This window comes from Loxodonta africana, chromosome 12, assembly GCF_030014295.1.
Source record: "Loxodonta africana isolate mLoxAfr1 chromosome 12, mLoxAfr1.hap2, whole genome shotgun sequence".
In the NCBI taxonomy this organism is placed as follows: Eukaryota; Metazoa; Chordata; class Mammalia; order Proboscidea; family Elephantidae; genus Loxodonta; species Loxodonta africana.
This window is the reverse complement of record NC_087353.1, coordinates 86,451,968-86,471,223: the sequence shown is the minus strand read 5'-3', so window position 1 is coordinate 86,471,223 and position 19,256 is coordinate 86,451,968. Positions and strand designations below refer to the sequence as shown.

The window sequence follows — 19,256 nt, the reverse complement described above, 5'->3', positions numbered from 1 at the left end:
CAGAGAGAGGTTCCCTAAGCATCAGTGCCCAGGGATCTGGTTTCTACTGGATCTAAACTAGAGGCACCGTCGTTGAAGTCCTTCCTGCACGTAAGCTCCCCAAATATGGAAACTCCCCTAGAACAAACTCATCCCTAGAACCACAGATAAGAAAGTCCTGGAGGATGCAGCCTACTTCTGATCACAAGCATTATCCTATTCTCCAGACCAGATCCAAAAGGTCTTACTGCCCCTGATCTTCTGCTCTCTATAATCCTGGAACAAGAAAACGTATCTCCTCTAACATCTTAAAAAGAAAACAGAACTTTTCTAGGCCTTTCAATAAGAGAAGACCAATCCTTCCTTCATTCCTCAGCTAAAAAGACAAGACTGCTGATAGTGCCTGGAAGCCCTGACAAAGCAGCCTCTTTCTCTAGCTGACACCTGAGGACCTGAGAGGTTAGAGGTGCCCCTTTGGAGAAAGGCTGACTCATTCTCTCACCTCCTCTATTCCTTTCGGCTTTACAACGTCTCCTTCCCAAAAGACTTATCCTGGCCACTTCCTTCACTTGCTGCCCCTGACCCCAAACTACCTTCCATCGTGGAAATCCCATTCCATTTCCGGTTGCTCTTCATCCCCTACTTCTTCATCTTAGTCTCATCATCATCCCGTCTCCTTTTTTCACCTATTTAAGTACTGATGATAACGACAACAACACATGCTAACTGAGCATTACTGGGCGATACACACTGCCCTAAGCAAAGTATAGTGTCATTTAAGCCTCACAACACACCGTAATGCCCCTCAAATCCCAGTTTACATGTGAGCCAACCACTGAACTCACGCGGTCTTCGCTCCAAAGCCCTTGCTCTCTCTCCATAGCAGCTTCTCATGCATCCTATTTCACCTTGGCCTTCTCCGACTCTGATTCTTCACTCCCATGGGACCCCATGATAATGCCTATCTCCAGCTCTAAACTCCCTCACTGAACCTGCTCCCCGAATTCTCACCTCACAAAGCCGCTTCACTCGAGTCTCCTCCCCAGCCTATCACCACCAAGGTCCTCTGCCCTCATCTCCTCTGTCAATATCCTCTCAGGACCCCCACCTCGCACGGGCAGCCCCTTCTCTTTCCCGCAGCGGGCGCGTCCGTTGGGGACTGCGGGTGGCAGGCAGTAGGGCAGCGAACAGGGACGCGCCTGCGCACTGGGACCCTTACCCTAACTGCAGCCGCGCGCCCGAAGGGGTGGCGGTGGGGGACTCTCGCGCTTCCACGTACGCATTCAGACAGGGTTCCCAGGGAGATGCGAGAGCAGGGAAAGAAAGAGGCGGAGAAAAAGAAAAAAAGGTGTAGAGGGATCTAGGACACAGCTAGCACGAGCAGAAGTCTACTCCCGAGCTCCGCGGACACTTCCTATTGTTACTAGGAAACAGGAAGTGTCCGAGGCGCAAACGCTTCCCCGCGAAACCTCAGCATCGGGAACATTTCCTTTCCCGCCTCCAAACAGCCATCTATGAAGACACACTTCCGGAGTTAGTGGATAAGCAGGCAAACACGACTTTTGGCCCCGCCCACGTAGGTCACAGTGCTATTATACGCACTAACCTTAGCCACACTTCCGGCGAGAATCTCAAAAATCGTTCCGGTGCATATTGCATGAAGGCAGAGCTGGGAAAAAAAACAGGGTTCTGCAGCCCTGGCTTCAGTACCTTGGCGGTATTTTTCGCGGGGCTCCCTGGAAAACTTCTCCCAAGACCGATGGGGGAAGCTTCATTAAATTCACTTCTGGCTATTAAAGGAAATATTGTGGACTATAAGCGGATTTAGGGACTACAAAACCTGAGCATGGCCTTTCTGTCCTCCCACCTTCTAGTTCTTGGAGACATTTCCGGTGAACTGGACCCAAGCTAGCAATAACCGGGTGTATACCATAATCCTGGCCGGCGTTCCTTGCCCACAGCACCCACGGACTCCTGGCAAGATGTTTCCCAGCCACTACAGGCTAGGGGTGCTCCGGTAAACCTTTCCTTCCTTCGGTGTCTAGAAAGCTCCCGTCTACTTCCGCCCGCCGACTCCACCTCCTCTCCCCCCCCCCCGCGGGGTCCTAGTGCCTGCCCCTCCCTGGCAGTGTCCCGGGCTCAGTCGGTGCGAGGAGCCACCGCCGACGTCGCGGAGCCAGCCCAAGTCCATTCAGGTAAGAAACGCCGGCGGGAAGCCACGGGGTCCGCGGCCGGCTCCAGCGCGGACGGGATCCGAGCTGGCCTCAGTTTTCCTGTGGGCGCCAAGGGCGGACAGGGCCGGCAGGGCGCGGGCAACGCGGGCGGGGCGGAGGAGAGCGGCCCCGGGCGGGCGCGAGCGGGCGCCGGGCCCAGCGGGTCCTAGAACCCGCCGGCTATCCTCGAGGACCAGGTGATGCGGGCGCCGGGGCTCGGCCAGCGCGGCTGCCCGCCTTGGGTGGCGCAGACTCGGGGGTCCTAGAGCCCGCCCTATTGCGGGCTTTTGTCCCAGCCGCGCGGCCAGTCCTGCAATGTCCCGGGCGTCTACGGCCCCCCTCCCCCGCCGTGTCCCTGGCCGCCCCTCCCGAGGTCCTAGAGAACGCCATTTTAAGGCCTTTGTCTAGCGTCTGGCCTTCTGTCCATTCATTTGTTCATTCCATCATTCATCGTTCAGTCCTTCTTGTCACGTTCTCCGAGGCGACGTTTTCCGAGAGCTTATTCTGAGACAAGCCAGCCTGGGGCCCTGCCCTGCGAGAGCTGCCTGTCTGGTGGGGGCGCCGACGCAGAGGCGGTTGCAGAGAGCGAGCAACGCAGGGTTAGATCCAGGACTTCGTTTCTGCAGCTCACGGCCCCTCTTCAGCTTTTCTCGTCGGCCCTAATTCCCTTCCAACCCCTATATGCCTCAGAGGCTACATATTAGTGGCGAGGAAACTTGGGCCCAGAGCTTTGTGGCGCCCCTACCTCCAGTGCCAACTGAGTATCCCTGAGATACTTAATGTCAAAAGAGTTTTTCTATGGGAGAAGGCAAGCAAACACTTCCAAGGCAGAGGAGACTGTATGTGGAGGTGCATCGAGGCAGGGAAGTATGAAGACTGTGGCTGAGGTTTAGGTCACTGGCGAGAGAGGGATGCTGCAGCTGGAGCTGAGGCTGGAAGAGTGGGCTGGGATCAGGTTGTGAACTGACCACGCTGGAGGCCTAGGAGATGATTAACGCTCATCTCATGTGTTGCACAGTTCCCCATCCATCAACTCCCTATATCTTTCACACCCAATGATGCCTGTGTAGTGACAGCTTGTTTAGAAATGGGGAGACTGGGGTGCAGAAAGGATAAAAAGTGGCTCCTTTTCCACCTTGTCCCTCCCTCAGGGTGCTAGTCTAAGAGCTCTGGGAATTCAGTCTGCATCCTTGGCAGTTTAGAGAGGGTTCAAACAACAGCACTTCATTCCCTTCCAAAGCCAGTAGTGCAGCACAGAGACAAGGCTCCATCACTAGAACCATGACCCCAGTGTGGCATATTTGGGGCCATATTTGGACCCTGTGAACTTACAAAGGCAGAAAGTTCAGTTAATAAATAGTTGCTGACCGACATTCTCACCAACTCTTTTCATTAGTATTATGGGAGAGGTGGAAACCCTGGTGGCGTAGTGGTTAAGTGCTGTGGCTGTTAACCAAGAGGTCGGCAGTACAAATCCACCAGGTGCTCTTTGGAAACTCTACAGGGCAGTTCTACTCTGTCCTAGAGTCGCTATGAGTCGGAATCGACTTGACGGCAGTGGGTTTGGTTTTTTTTTGGTTTATGGGAGAGATGGCCTTGGGTTAAACAGGGCAGGTTAAACAGACCTGGATTCAGGGTGACCAGGGCTTTAGGCCTGGGTTTAAATTCCGTCTCAGAGGTTGATTCCTTCAGTTTGTTTTGGAGCACGAAGCATGCTTCTAGGTGTAGAGAATATAGGGTAATCAAGGTTCATGCTCTTCACCAGCCTGGACTTTGGTGCTGGAGACAGAATTAGCAAGCAAACCATAAAACATGTAAGTACTAACAAAGCAATAATCAGGGAAACAAAGAGCAGAAGTTTGGGGGTCAGATAACCTGACGTTGAATACTGGCTGTGAACATGAGTAAATTAGTTCACCTTTCTATGCCTCAGTATCCTTATCTGTAAAACGGGGAAAATAATAACTGTTTGACTTCTTGGCAGTGTGAGGCTTATCTTGAGTAGTACGCATAAAATGCTTAAAATGGTACCTGGCCCATGGTAAGCTTGCAAGGCATGTTATGAACACTTCAAAGGCATGTTATCCAGATGAACACTTTAAAGGCATGTTATCCAGATAAAACTGTAAAGGGAGATAGAGAGTGATTAGCAGGAGTGCAGGTAGCATTAAGAAAAGTGGGCTTCTCTTGAGGAGATGACAGGGAGCTAAGACCTAAATGAAGTGAGAGAGACAGCTACAAGAAGATCCTGGAGGAGTAGTGGTTCCAGCAGAGGGACTTGCTAGTGTGAAGGCCCTGAGACAGGAAGTAATTTAGTTAGCTCTTTGAGAAAAAGAAAGGGGGCCTGTGTGGGTGGAGCCTGGGGCGGGGGGGAAGAAGTGGGAGTTAAGGTAGGTAGGTGTTAGATTGGTCCTGTCTGGGGCCTAGCTGGCCATGGAAAAGATACTGGTCTTTGTCCTGGGAGCAGTGAAAAGTCTCATGATTTCTCTAATAAACCTTGAGTGAGTGAAGACTGATAGAGAAAGAGTCCAGCCCAGGGGCCTGAAGACTTGGGTTTGAACCTGGGCTCTCTGGCTAGCTATGTGTACCTGGGCAATTTTTTTTCCCTTGTGGGGCCCTTAGTTTCCAAATCTGTAGAAAGGGTGTAATAAAAATGCCTCACTCTGAAAGGTAACACCAAATGAAGGTGAAGTGTACACAACTTGAAGAAGGTAAGTGATGTTACTAAAATGTACACAAGAAAAGAAGCATATGTAATTTTGAAACTACAGCAAAAACAACCAAAAAATATATGAGCAGTGTCTTAGTCATCTAGGGCTGCTGTAACAGAAGTACCACAAGTGGATAGCTTCAACAAAGAGAAATTTATCTCTCACAGTCCAGTAGGCTGCAAATCTAAATTCAGGGCATCAGCTCCAGGGGAAGGTTTTCTCTGTCAGCTCTGGAAGAAGGTTCTTGTCATCAATCTTCCTCTGGACTAGGAGCTTCTGCACACAGGAACCCCAGGTCCAAAGGATGTGCTCTGCTCCTGGCACTGCTTTCTTGGTGGTATGAGGTCCCCTACTCTCTGCTTGCTTCCCTTTTATTTTTCTCTCTTGAGAGATAAAAGATGGTGCAGGCCACGCCCCAGGGAAACTCCCTTTTACATCAGATCAGGAATGTAACCTGGGAAGAGTGATATAATCCCACCCTAATCCCCTTTAACATAAAATTACAATCACAAAATGAAGGATAACCACACAATACTGGGAATCCTGGTGTAACCAAGTCGACACATATTTTTGGGGGGACATAATTCAATCCATGACATGCAGTTATATATGTAGGCATATATGTGCATAGTTTTGTATATCCAAAAAACAAAACAAAACACACAAACCTGTTGCTGTTGAGTTGATTTCGACTCATAGTGACCCTATAGGACAGAGTAGAACTGCCTCAATTGGTTTCTAAGGAGTGCCTAGTGGATTTTGGTTAGCAGCTGTAGCTCTCAACGCTATGCCACCAGGGTTTCCGGTATGTACATAAGTGTATAGGTGTATGCATTTGTATAAGCACTTATGTGACTGTATGGACATATATTAATATATATAAAATAAAGCACATAGAGGGCACAGTTATGGATTCCTCTGAGACATAACCAAAAACCTCGTAGGACTGGATTTCTGGGTTTGAAGGATTAGGACCATAGTCTCGTGGGACATCTTGGTCATTTGGCATAATGTAGTTCATAAGTTATGTTCGACATCCTAGTTTGTTGAGTAGTGCCTGGGATCTTAAAAGCTTGTGAGTGGCCATCTAAGATACAAGTATTGGTCTCCACTCATCTGGAGCAAAAGAGAAAGAAGGAAACCAAAGACTCAAAGAAGAAACTAGTCTACAGGACAAATAGTCTACAGGAACCATGGCCTCATCTATCCTGAGACCAGAAAGAACTAGATAGTGCCCAGCTGTCACCATCAACAGTTTTAATCAGGGCCACAATAGATAGAACCTGATAGGATGGGAGAAAAATGTGGAACAGAACCTCAAATTCTAAAAAAACAAAACAAAAACCAGACCTACTGGACTGGTTGAGACTGGAGGACTCCCCAAGGCTATAGTCCTGAGATACTCTTCAAACCTTGAACCAAAACTAACCCCTGAGGTGACCTTGTAGCTAAATAATAAATTGGCTCAAAAAATAATGCATATCACCCATAAGTACTATGCTCCTTTAAAAAATCACCTATATGAGACCAAATGGTCAACAATTACTTTAAAACAAAGATGAGACTGTAAGGGGGCAGGGAAACTAGATAAACAGAAACAGAACAACCAGAACGTATATAGTGAGACGTGTTCACGCATCGTGAGGAGTGTAACCAATGTCACTGAACAGCTTGTGTAGAAATTGTTGAATGGGAACCTAAACTGCTGTGTTAACCTTCACCGAAAACACAATAAAATATTATTAAGGGAAAAAAAAATGGCTCCCCCTTAGGAGCTTGCAAAGACCTAGGGATGTGTGTGTAGTTCTTAAGGCTTTGGAATGATCCAGAGAATGTGTTTAAAGTGCAAGTCCTGAGCCCTGTCTCAGGCTCCCTGGATGGTTATCCTGATGCAGGAGGTTCACAGGCCTAACTGGGAGACACATCACTCTAGGGAGCTGGTAGGTTGAAAGAGTCCTCAGTAAACTGTGAAGTGAGGAGTTAATGGTGGGATTCTAGGCAGTGGCCTAGTTTACCTGGCCCTCACTCTGCATAGATCTGTGCACCTGATGGCCCAGGCAGCAAAGTCTGGAGGCTCCAGATGACTGAGCAGGAGGCAAGTTAAACAGACGTGGATTCAAGTCCCAGCTGCATGTGTTACTAGCTTTGTGACTGTTGGCAAGTTGCTTAAGCTCTTGGGACCTCAGTTTACTAACGTGTAAAATGACAATAATCCCTATCTCAGGAAGCTTGAAGTGAATTAAATAAGGTGGCATGCTGGACAAAGTGCCTGGCTCTCAGAAGACTCTCCATAATTATTCTTATCTCGGTCAATCCTCACCCACCCTGTGAGGTAAGTACTATTATTTTCTCCATTTTTCAGATGAGAAAACTGAGGTCCCAAGAGATGAAGTAAATTGCCCAAGGTCACATCAGCTAGGAAGTGATGGAGGCAAGGTTCAAAGCTGGACAGTTTCGCTTCAGAGGCTGTGTGCACTTAATCACAATGCTATACCACCATTCTGGGCCTCAGTTCCTTTATCCATGAAATGGGGCTTTTAATAGAACTTTTTGCAGTGTTGACTTGGAGGTTAAGTGAGTTAATACATGTAAGGAGCTTAGGATACTACCTGATATTTAGCTCAAATGTGAGCTATCATTTTTACTAAGGAGGAACCTTCCCTCAGGCAGACTGTCCAGATAATAGTCTGGAAGGGAGATAGGGAGTGCCTTATCCAGGGAGGGGGAGGGATCCCTTAGAAACTGTTAGAGGAATTAAGCCATGGGGTAGATTGGACCTCCGGCCCATTGACTCACCTTTCAGCCCCAGGATTTAGTGAGAAAAGTGAAATAACCAAGCTGAGGGTAGAACAGGGTCGTGTGGAATTCAGGGTCGATACTCAGAGGGCAGATTCAGGAAGAGCTTCCCAGGGGAGGTAGGGCTCAAACAAAGGACTAGTGGGATTTAGAGCAGCCAGGAAGTTCCTGGGAACTTGAAGTTTGTGATGGGAACCATGGAAAGTTCTTGATCAGGGGACAGACCATCACATGGTGCTTTTAGGGAGAAGACTCCAGCCAATACCTATGAACATTAGACTATGCATGGGGAAGAGGGGAAACTGAGGCAGGCCCACTAGGCAAAAGGGTACTGACCCTGAGGATACAGCTCTTGCCTCTCACCCCAGGGTCTCCTGTGTCCTCCCTCGGCCTTCCAGGTAAGCTGTCCCCACAGTCTTTTCCTGGGGTGAGGGGCCATGAGCCTCTAGAGGCCTGTACTTCCCCCACCACCCTCCTGGCACAGCTTAGCTCCAGCCTCCTCTCAACCCTAGTGTCTTAGAAGCCACCAAGCCCTGAGGTGTACAGATGAGGGAAACAAGGCCTAGAGAGGAGCACTAGTTTCACCGAGTTCTCTCACAGGAAGTTACCCACAGGTCTGGAAGTAGAACCCAGGTCTCCCACCTCCCAGCCTAGTCTTTGGTGACACCTGGCTCCCCTCCCCTTTCTACACCAGTGTCCTCTCCCTGCTCACACCCCATCTCCAGAAGCTGCTGCTGAGCCCGCCCTAAGTGGATCAGTTGTAATCCTCTTCCCTTCATCCCCCGGGGAGGATGAGCTGGTGTTAAGACTACCGCAGCCGTCAATCCTATTTCCTCCCAAACATGATCCCCAGGAGCATCTGGTTGAAGGGGGTCTGGGCTCTGGACTAAGAAAGTAGGGGGTCTCAGAGCAGGTGTCCCAGGAAGCCCTGGTAGCTCAGATACATGGATTATGACTCAGGGGTTTCTAACTGCCAGCATGGCTCAAGCTGCCTTGTGAGAGAATGAGCTCCTCGTTGCCAGAGGTATGGGAGCAGGAGCCAGACAGGGATTCCAGAGCAGAGGGTGGACTAAGATTCCTGTCTAGGGTGGAGTCCCTTACAGCTGTGTAAGGCCAGATTCTGTGTGAACAGTTGCTGCCTCAAGAGCTAACCAACCAAAGGGAAAAGACAAAACACATACTGGGGATCTAGAGCTGACAGACAGATGGTGCCACCCACCACTGGTCCACCCTCCTCTGGTCTCAGGTCTGTCTCCCCTGGGTACTTGGAGACCTTCGGGCTAGGCTCCCATCTGGATACTCTCTACATCTGCAGCCTTGCTTGGCACAGGCCTTGGACACTGAGCTAAAGAAAGAAGATGGTGAGACAGATGGAACTCCCCTGCAAATGCCACAGTGGAGAAGCCCAGAGGTTGGGGCAGGAAAGTGCAGGTAGATCTTTTGGTGACCTCCGTTTTCAGCCCCTCTGAGATCACCTGGTCCAACCTTCTTTCATCATGGAGCAGACCAGAGAGGAAACTTGAGCGTGGGGTGGCAGAGCCAGTAGTGCTTGGAAAAAAGGATGTGGGGGTCCCGTGGTTCAACCTGAGAGCCCTAGGTGGGAAATGCAGATAAGATAGGGCTCCCTCTGAGGCCTTGTTAGGGCTTTGGTAAAGAGAGAGGTCTTGGAGCTTACCACAGGGATGTGGCCTCTGTCTAACTTTGACTCTCTTACAGAGAAGCCCCGCCCACCAAGGCCATGGAGGTGGAGTCTGCAGAGGCCCTGTCTCCAGCCCCGGGCTACAAGCGTTCTGGACGCCGCTACAAGTGCCTGTCCTGTACCAAGACGTTTCCAAATGCACCTAGGGCAGCGCGCCATGCTGCCACACATGGGTCTGCAGATGGTAAAGAGGAGGTGACCGAGGTGAAGCCGAAGCCAGAGACAGAACCCAAGGCGGAGGAGGCCAGTGGGGACAAGGTGTCAGGTGCAGCGGCCAAGCCTCGGCCCTACGCGTGCCCGCTGTGCCCCAAGGCCTACAAGACAGCACCTGAGCTGCGTAGCCACGGGCGCAGCCACACGGGTGAGAAGCCCTTCCCGTGCCCCGAGTGTGGCCGTCGCTTCATGCAGCCCGTGTGCCTGCGTGTGCACTTGGCATCTCACGCTGGTGAGTTGCCCTTCCGCTGCACACACTGCCCCAAGGCCTATGGTGCACTCTCCAAGCTCAAAATCCATCAGCGCGGCCACACCGGCGAGCGGCCGTATGCCTGCGCCGACTGCGGCAAGAGCTTCGCGGACCCTTCGGTGTTCCGCAAGCATCGGCGCACACATGCCGGCTTGCGGCCCTACAGCTGTGAGCGCTGCGGCAAGGCCTACGCGGAGCTCAAGGATCTCCGCAACCACGAGCGGTGAGCGCATGGAGCTGGGGGTGTGGGCTTTGGCAGAGCTGGCGGGTGGTGGAGGTGGAACCACAGCGGCTGCCCTGTGACCAGTAGGTCCAGGGTTGAGTCTCAAAGAGTGTTTGGAATGAGCCTATGTGAAGGGGGTGGGCACATGTGAGAAGTTGGTGCCGGGTGGCATGGAGGTGGGCGAGGCTGACTGCATTGGAATGGAACCCAGGAGGATGGTGTGGGGTCTGATTGGCCTAGGTTCCTGGACAGCAGGAAAGGGACAGGGCTGGAAGTGAGGCGGCTCAAAAGCTCTTTGGTGTAGGTGTCAGTGGTCTGTCTAGGACTTTGGTCTGCAGAGGGTCTTATCAGGAATTGAGGCGCATAGGCCCTTAGAATCTGAAGGTTTCTTATTTTGGGGTATGGTCCCGTGGCTCTTAAGAGATTGGGCGAGGCCCCCAGGGATGCTCGGGGACCCGTAAGTTACAGCCCAGACAGGGAGCAGGTTCACCTTCATGCCCGGCCCTCTGCACTCCCACAGGTCCCACACCGGTGAGCGCCCCTTCCTCTGCTCTGAGTGCGGGAAGAGCTTCTCCCGCTCGTCCTCGCTCACATGTCACCAGCGCATCCACGCGGCGCAGAAGCCCTATCGCTGCCCGGCCTGCGGCAAGGGCTTCACGCAGCTCAGCTCCTACCAGAGCCATGAGCGCACCCACTCTGGCGAGAAGCCCTTCCTGTGCCCACGTTGCGGGCGCATGTTCTCCGACCCCTCCAGCTTCCGTCGCCACCAGCGGGCGCATGAGGGCGTGAAGCCTTACCGCTGCGAGAAGTGCGGCAAGGACTTCCGGCAGCCCGCCGACTTGGCCATGCACCGTCGGGTGCACACGGGCGACCGGCCGTACAAGTGCGTGCAGTGCGACAAGACGTTCGTGGCGTCCTGGGACCTCAAGCGGCACGCACTGGTGCACTCTGGGCAGCGACCCTTCCGCTGCGAGGAGTGTGGGCGGGCCTTCGCCGAGCGTGCCAGCCTCACCAAGCACAGCCGAGTGCACTCGGGGGAGCGCCCCTTCCACTGTAACGCCTGTGGAAAATCCTTTGTGGTATCCTCAAGCCTGAGGAAGCATGAGCGGACCCATCGAAGCAGCGAGGCCGCAGGGGCTCCGCCACAACAGGAGCTGGTGGTAGGGCTGGCGCTGCCTGTTGGCGTGGCAGGCGAGGGCTCAGCGGCCCCAGCAGCTGGTGCAGGGCTAGGGGACCCTCCAGCAGGGCTGCTAGGGCTGCCTCCAGAGTCAGGTGGGGTGATGGCCACGCAGTGGCAAGTGGTGGGCATGACGGTGGAGCATGTGGAGTGCCAGAATGCTGGTGCTGGGGAGGTTTCTGGTCCCTTGGGGGGGACGAGTGAGGTGGACGAGAAGCCACCACAATTTGTGTGCCGGGAGTGCAAGGAGACCTTCTCCACACTGACGTTACTGCGGCGGCACGAGCGTTCACATCCAGAGCTCCGGCCCTTTCCCTGCACCCAGTGTGGCAAGAGCTTCTCTGACAGGGCTGGGCTGCGCAAACACAGCCGCACCCACAGCTCTGTGCGCCCCTACACCTGCCCTCACTGCCCCAAGGGCTTCTTGAGTGCCAGCGACCTGCGCAAGCACGAACGCACCCACCCTGTGCCCGTGGGGACCCCCACGCCCCTCGAGCCCCTCGTGGCTTTGCTAGGAATGCCTGAAGAGGGGCCAGCCTGAGGCCCACCCCCCTCGGCCACACTTCCAGAAGCCCAACCCCCACAGGGTGTCTCCTGAGCCTCCTTTTGTCCCCGCTTATTCTTTAGACTCCAGATCCCCGCCCCGGGGCAGCTAGTTCACCATAGCCCTACTGACAGAGCTGGATGGAAACTGTGCGGTCTGGCAGCAGCTGTTAAGACACAAAGTTCTCTCTGAGCAGCACTCATTAAAGCATTCGCTTTGGCACTGGATTGTCTTCTGTGTTCTGGTTGGGGGTGGGGGTGGGAGTGGGAGTTTGGGTGTCAGATACCAGGTAAGTTTCAATGAAGGCCCCTGAATTGAAAAATTAGATGCTAAGGTCTTTGGGTGCATTGTCATCCAAAGCATGTTTCAGGTAACACCAGTCCCATTATGATGCTTTGTGACAAAGTGGTCTATCCCCAGATGAGTAGGAAATTCCCTGCATGCTCTTCTTGGGGATTCTTGGTGATCAAAAGTATGTCAAAAGCTTTGAGGAGTCCTGCTAATGAACAGATCTGTTTAGCTTTATTTAGCCCATATTTAAGAAGCCCTGGTGGCACAAGGTCGGCTGCTAACCAAAAGGTCGGTGGTTTGAGCCTGCCCAGCCACTCCATGGGAGAAAAACCTGACAATCTGCTCCTGTAATGATTACAGCCTAAAAAACCCTTTGGGGCAGTTCTGCTCTGTCGCAGAGTCACTATGAGTCAAAATTGACTCGATGGCACCTAAAAACAACAGCCCGTATTTATTTGACCGTGGAAGCCTTTTACTGAGTACTATTTTTACCTTTTACAGATAATAAAGCCAAAAATTATCTTTCTTATATACTGCAATAACAAATTAGAAAATATGCTTGAGGGGGAAAAGGGCTCCATTCACAATAATAACCAAACCCACAAACTACAAAGAAAAACCTTACAATGAACACACAAGATCTATATGAAGAAAATATTTCTGTCCTAAAGGATAATGTAGAAGACCTAACTAAATGGAATGTATGTGAATGGAAAGACTCATTGTTTAAAAAGTGTTGATTCTCTTCAGTTTAATGCTTAAATTCACTGCCATCCAAAAGGATTTTTTAACAGAGCTTAAAAATCTAAAGTTTGGAATCAATACATTTTTTAAAAACAGTGAAGTAGCCGATATACTAGAGAATCAAGCACCAAAACAGGAGTAAAAGCAGGATATGACTGGCACAGGAATATGCAAATTAATCAATAGAGTGGGAGAGAGGGTTCAGATATAGCCCTGAATATTTCTGTGAATTAAGTTTACTGGATAAGAAGTATGATGGTTTAAATTAGTGGGAAAGGGTAGACTGTTTAACTTTCCAGCTATATCCATACTTTGGAAGGCTATACAACTTTTTCAGAAGCTTGGACATAAATTCTAAAATACATTATCAAGTGAAAGCATACAATTGTAGAGCAAGTGTATTTCTTATACAAAGAATAACTCCCCAAACTATAAGCCAGCATAAGTACGTTCATAGAAAGACAGATAGGATTAATTCCAAAATCATTGAAAAAGATGCCTGAGCAAGGGACCAGGCTTGGAGGGTAATGGCAGGAAGACAGTTATATTTTCCTCTGTATCCTCTATTTGAATTTTGCTCATCAAGAATATGTTCACATATTAAGTAATTTTTCAAAGACCCAAATAGAAAAACAAGAATGAGCCCCAACCTTTAGTATAAATTAGTACAGCCTCTTGGGAGGATGGTTTGATCATACTTATCAAAAAGTTAAATGCACATTCTCCAAAGAAGATATACAAATGGCTAATGAGCACATGAAAAGAACCTCAAGGCTGTTAGTCATTGTTGTTAGGTGCCATCAAGTCAGTTCCAACTCACAGTGACCCTAACGTACAACAGAACGAAACACTGCCCGGTCCTGCACCATCCTCACAATCTTTGCTATCTTTGAGCCCATCGTTGGCAGCCACTGTTTTTTCTGTTTTTTGCTGACCCTCTACCAAGCATGATGTCCAGCTTTCACATGCATATGAGGTGACTGAAAATACCATAGCTGGGACCAGGCCCACCTTAGTCCTCCAAGTGACATTTTTGCCATCCAACACTTTAAAGAGGTCTTTTCCAGCAGATTTGCCCAATACAGTACGTCCTCTGATCTCTTGACTGCTGCTTCCATGGACACTGATTGTGGATCCAAGTAAAATGAAATCATTGAACAACTTCAATATTTTTTCTGTTTATCATGATGTTGCTTATTGGTCCAGTTATGAGGATTTTTGTTTTCTTTATGTTGAGGCGTAATTCATACTGAAGCCTGTAGTCTTTGATCTTCATTAGTGAGTGCTTCAAGTCCTCTTCACCTTTAGCAAGCAAGGTTGTGTCATCTGCATATTGCAGGTTGTTAATGAATCTTCCTCCTATCCTGATGCCCTGTTCTTCATATAGCCCAGCTGCTCAGATTATTTGCTCAGCATACAGGTTGAATACGTATGGTAAAAGGATACAACCCTGACGCACATCTTCCCTGACTTTAAACCACGCAGTATCCCCTTGTTCTGTTCCAACTACTGCCTCTTGGTCTATGTACATGTTCCTCATGAGCACAATTAAATGTTCTGGAATTCCCATTTTTCACACTGTTATCCATAATTTATTACAATCCACACAGTCAAATGCTTTTGCATAGTCAATAAAACACAGGTAAACATCATCTGGTATTCTCTGCTTTCAGCCAAGATCCATCGGACATCAGCAATGATATTTGATATTCCTTATTCCACTTCTTCTGGCTTGAATTTTTGGCAGTTCTCTGGAGATGTACTGCAGCAACTGCTGTTGAATTCAGCAAATTTTACTCCCATGTGATATCAGTGACATTGTTTGATAATTTCCACATTCTGTTGGATCACCTGTCTTTGGAATAGGAACAAATATGGATCTCTTCCTGTCGGTTCGCCAGGTAGCTGTCTTCCAAATTTCTTGACATAAACTGGTGAGCACCTCCAGCACTGCATCTGTTCATGGAAACCTCAATTGATATTCTGTCAATTCCTGGAGCTTTGTTTTTCACCACTGCCTTCGCTGCAGCGTGGACTTCTTCCTTCAGTATTGTCTTAGTCATCTAGTGCTGCTATTACAGAAATACCACAAGGAGATGGCTTTAACAAAGGGAAATTTATTCTCTCACAGTGTAGTAGGTTGAAGTCCAAACTCAGCATGTCAGCTCCAGGGGAAGGCTTTCTCTTTGTTGGCTCTGGAGGAAGATTCTTTGTCATCAATCTTTCCCTGGTTGAGATGCTTCTCAGGTGCAGGGACCCCAGGTCCAAAGGATGTGCTCTGCTCCCAGTGCTGCTTTCTTGGTGGTATGAGGTCCCCAACTCTCTGCTTGCTTCCCTTTCATCTCTTGTAAGATAAAAGGTGGTGCAGGCCACACCCTGGGGAAACTCCCTTTACCTTGGATGAGGGCTGTGACCTTAGTTAAGGGTGTTACAGTCCCACCCTAATCCTCTTTAATATAAAATTACAATCACAAAATGGAGGATGACCACACAATACTGGGAATCATGGCCCAGCCAAATTGATACACATGTTTTTGGGAGGATACAGTTCAATCCATGACAAGTACCATCAGTTCTCGATCATATGCTGCCTCCTGAAATGGCTGATGGTACTTGTCATGGATTATAATACTTTGTCGTCTTGAGCTGCCCTTTGAAATCTTCTGTTTAGCTCTTTTACTTCATCATGTCTTCCATTTGCCTTAGCTGCTCTACGTTCAATAGCCAGTTTCACAGTCTCTTGTGACCATCCATTCTGGTCTTTTTAATGACCTTTTGCTTTCTCCGTGTATGATGTCTTTGATGTCATCCCACAACTTGTCTGGTCTTTGGTCATTAATGTTCAAGGCATCAAATCTATTCCTGAGATGGTCTCTAAATTCAGGTGGGATATACTCAAGGTTGTATTTTGGCTCTCGTGAACTTGTTTTAATTTTCTTCAGCTTCAGCCTGAACTTCCATGTGAACAATTGATGGTCTGTTCCACATTCAGCCCCTGGCCTTTTTCTGACTAATGATATTGAGCTTCTCCATTGTTTCTTTCCACGGATGTAGTCTATTTGATTCCGTGTGTATCCCATTAGGAAGATGCAAATCAAAACCACAATGAGATAACACCTCATACCCACTAGGATGACTATTACCAGAAAAACAGAACTAAACAAGTGTTGGCGAGAATGTGGAGAAATTGGAACTCTCATGCATTGCTGGTAAGAATGTAGAATGGTGCAGCTGCTACGGAAGATAGTTTGGTGGTTCCTCAAAAAGTTAAACATAGATTTACCATATGACCCAACAATTCAACTCCTATGTATATACCCAAGAGACTTGAAAGCAAGGACTCAAGCAAATACTTGTACGCTAGTGTTCATCACAGCACTATTTAACAAAGGCGAAAAGGTGGAAACAACCCAAGGGCCCATCAACAGATGAATGGATCAACAAAGTGTGGTATATCCACACAATGGAATATTACTCAGCCAGAAAGAGAAATGAAATTCTGGTACATGCTACGACACGGATAAACCCTGAAAACATTATGCTGAGAAAAAACGACAAGTATTGTATGATTTCACTTATATAAAATATCCAGAATAGGCAAATGCATAGAGACAAAAGTTTATTAGTGGTTATGAGGGCCTGGAAGGAAGAGCGCACAGAATTTATTGCTGAAGCGGTACTGACTTTCTGTTTTGGGTGACGAAAAAATTTTGGAAATGGATGGGGTGAGGGTAGCACAATGTGGTCAATGTCATTTAACTGTACACTTAAAAGTGGTTAAAATAACAAACTTTTATATGCAATAAATTTTTTTTAATCATGGCAAATAATGGAAGTAAAAGGATTGATTGGGTCTTTAAAGTGAAATAAAAATCTAATAAAAATAATAAGTTTACATAAGCTTGTAGTTAACAAAATTTAGGTTAAAATTGTTGTGTACCATGGAGCCGATTCCTACTCAGAGCAACCCTATAAGACAGAGTAGAACTGCCTCACAGAGTTTCCTAAGCTGTGAATCTTTACGGGAGCATATCACCAGGTCTTTTCTCCAGTGGGACTGCTGGTGGGTTCAAACAGCCGAACTTGGGGTTAGTTGCCAAGCACTGAACCATTGCACCGCTAGGGCTCCTTAGGCTAAATTGTGATGTGTTAATTCTTGGAACAAAGAATGAATCAAGTATAATTTTTCCAACAAAATTGAAAGAGAATACAACTTTGACTATAGCAGCATTATCATAATTTTTGCAAAAAAAAAAAAAGGTGAATGCATGTTGCCTTTGACCCAGCATATACACATCAAGGAATTTATGCCTCAGATTTTTTCCTTCACTTCTGTGGCAAGAAGGAAGATAGAAGAAGGTTAAAGGCAGCACACTTCGTGATAACAAAAGGACTAAGAACACCCTCAATGTTTATTGGCAAAGGACTAATTAAAGGAAACTAGCCACTGGGTGAAATACTATGCAGCTGTTCAAAAAAATTATGTTATTGAAAGATATCCAAAATAGGTCAAGAAAAAAAAAAAAACCCAAGGTGCAAAGCTGTGTGATTAGTATGCTTCCATGTCCACCAAATTATACTCAAGTGCTCAAATTTCCATAGAATATTTCTCGAAGGATACTCAAGAATTGATTCTGGGTTCTAAATTCCAGCCAGCCACTAGGGCCTTCCTCATTTATAACATGAAACTAAGCCAAAAGTCAGAGTGAATTAGATCCTCCCTTCTGTGGTCTTCTTTCCTCAAGACTTGGGGGTCACCAAATTGGTAGCCTCAGGTCTTGACCATCTCCAGGCATACATACCAGTCATGGCAGACATCGCAGCAGGTGGCCAGAGCCCAGGAGCAGAAGTAGCAGATGTCCCCTTGATGGCAGGGGCCTTCATTCAGGGTTGTTAGGCCCATACCCTCAGATATTAGCTGTAGGAGGGGTAGTCACCCCTGTTCTGAATAGCAGAACAACGGCTAGTAAGAAAGTAGGAAATTCCCAGCATACCCTGTGCTCAAGGTAATCATGGCTCAGAGGAGGGCACCGGTTTGACCAAGGATACTCGCTGCCCAACCCTATACCCAGAGCAGGGCAAGCATTGACCTCTGGCCTTCTGCCTGTCCAGACTGGGACCAAAGTCTGATGGGGTACAGGAAAGAAACAGAGACTGGACTTGGGGATTGGAAGCAGGGGTCTTTATTTACTACCGACTTGTTTTATGACCTTGAGCAAGATGGTTTATTCTGGGAGTGGGAGAAGTGCTTTTTAAAAATTGTACAAAGATGCTATATATACTAGTCAACAGATGAAGTGGGTCCCAAGGATGTTCAGAAGGGATCCACAACCCGTGCTTCCTTTCCAGTCTCAGACAGTCTATCCCTTGGTCCCCTTTCTCTGATATCCTAATCCAGTCCCTGAGGACCCAGACATTCTGACTTTAAAGCAAAATTATTTTAACAGCTTTAGTGAAATATAACTCTCATACCATAAAATTCACCTGTTTCAAAGGGTGCAATTCAGTGGTTTTTAGCATATTCACAGGGTTGTGCAACCATAGCAAACAGATTTTAGAATATTTTCATTCCCCCTCAGGGAAATCCCATATCTACTAGCTATTACTACCTGTTCTCCCTGCCCCTTCCCCCCAGCCCTAGGCAACCACTAATCTACTTTCTGTCTCATTAAATTTACCTATTAGGAAATTTCATATAAATGGAACCATACAATATGTGGTTTTTTGTGACTGGGTTATTTCACTTAGCATAAGCTTTTCAAGGTTCATCCTTTTGTAGCATGAATCAGTACTTCATTCCTTTTTATGGTCAAATAATATTCCATTATATGAATATACCACATATTGTTTTTCCATTCATCTGCTGATGGACATTTTGATTGTCTCCATTTTTTGGCTAATATGAACAATGCTGCCATGACCATTCATGCACAAGTTTTTAAGTGAACATATGTTTTCAGTTTTCTTATGTGTATATCTTGGAGTGGAATTGTTGGGTCATACAGTGACTCTAAGGGCCCTGGTGGCGCAACAGCTAAGTACCCAGCTGCTAACCAAAACGTTGGTGGTTCGAACCCACCTGGTGGCTCTGCGGAAGAAAGACAGTGCCATCTGCTTCCATAAAGATTATAGCCAGGAAAGCTGTATATGGCAGTTCTACAGTGTCACACAGGTGGGGTCTCTATGAGTCAAAATTAACTTGATAGCACCTAACAACATGACTCTATGCTTAACCTTTCGAGGAACTGCCAGATTATTTTCCAAAGTGGCTGCAACATTTTACATTCCCATCAACAGAATATGAGTGTTCCAATTACTCCCTACCATCACCCCCACTTGTTATTATCTGTCTTTTTTATTATCTTATTGTGGTTTTGATTTGCATTTGCCTCATGGCAAATGATGTTAAGCATCCT

General features: G+C 48.0%; 2 protein-coding genes across 21 annotated transcripts in view; one reads left to right on the top strand and one right to left on the bottom strand.

The window, feature by feature from the left end:
* Positions 1-19,256, bottom strand: part of ZNF646 (zinc finger protein 646) — a 40,597-nt gene that overhangs the window by 7,551 nt on the left and 13,790 nt on the right. The window contains exons 1-2 of one of the 11 annotated variants that reach the window (XM_023558974.2): positions 1,910-2,023; positions 1,586-1,648 (exon numbers count right to left, since the gene is read on the bottom strand). The exons of 3 other annotated variants lie outside the window; for them this stretch is intronic. The gene's annotated coding sequence lies outside the window, so the exon portion shown is untranslated. 7 more of the 11 variants (XM_023558973.2, XM_023558972.2, XM_010598535.3 and 4 more) reach the window with 7 other exon arrangements.
* ZNF668 (zinc finger protein 668) lies at positions 2,043-12,030 on the top strand. 10 transcript variants are annotated; one of them, XM_064294861.1, is made up of 5 exons: positions 2,043-2,174; positions 7,128-7,235; positions 9,030-9,130; positions 9,416-10,084; positions 10,605-12,030. In XM_064294861.1, the coding sequence occupies exons 3-5, from the start codon at positions 9,087-9,089 to the stop codon at positions 11,800-11,802; spliced, it is 1,911 nt and encodes a 636-aa protein (XP_064150931.1). In that variant the 5' UTR covers positions 2,043-2,174; positions 7,128-7,235; positions 9,030-9,086; the 3' UTR covers positions 11,803-12,030. The 10 variants fall into 10 exon arrangements, with proteins under 10 accessions (XP_064150931.1, XP_064150929.1, XP_064150928.1 ...); XM_064294859.1 differs by having other exon boundaries at positions 9,015-9,130; XM_064294858.1 differs by having other exon boundaries at positions 8,946-9,130.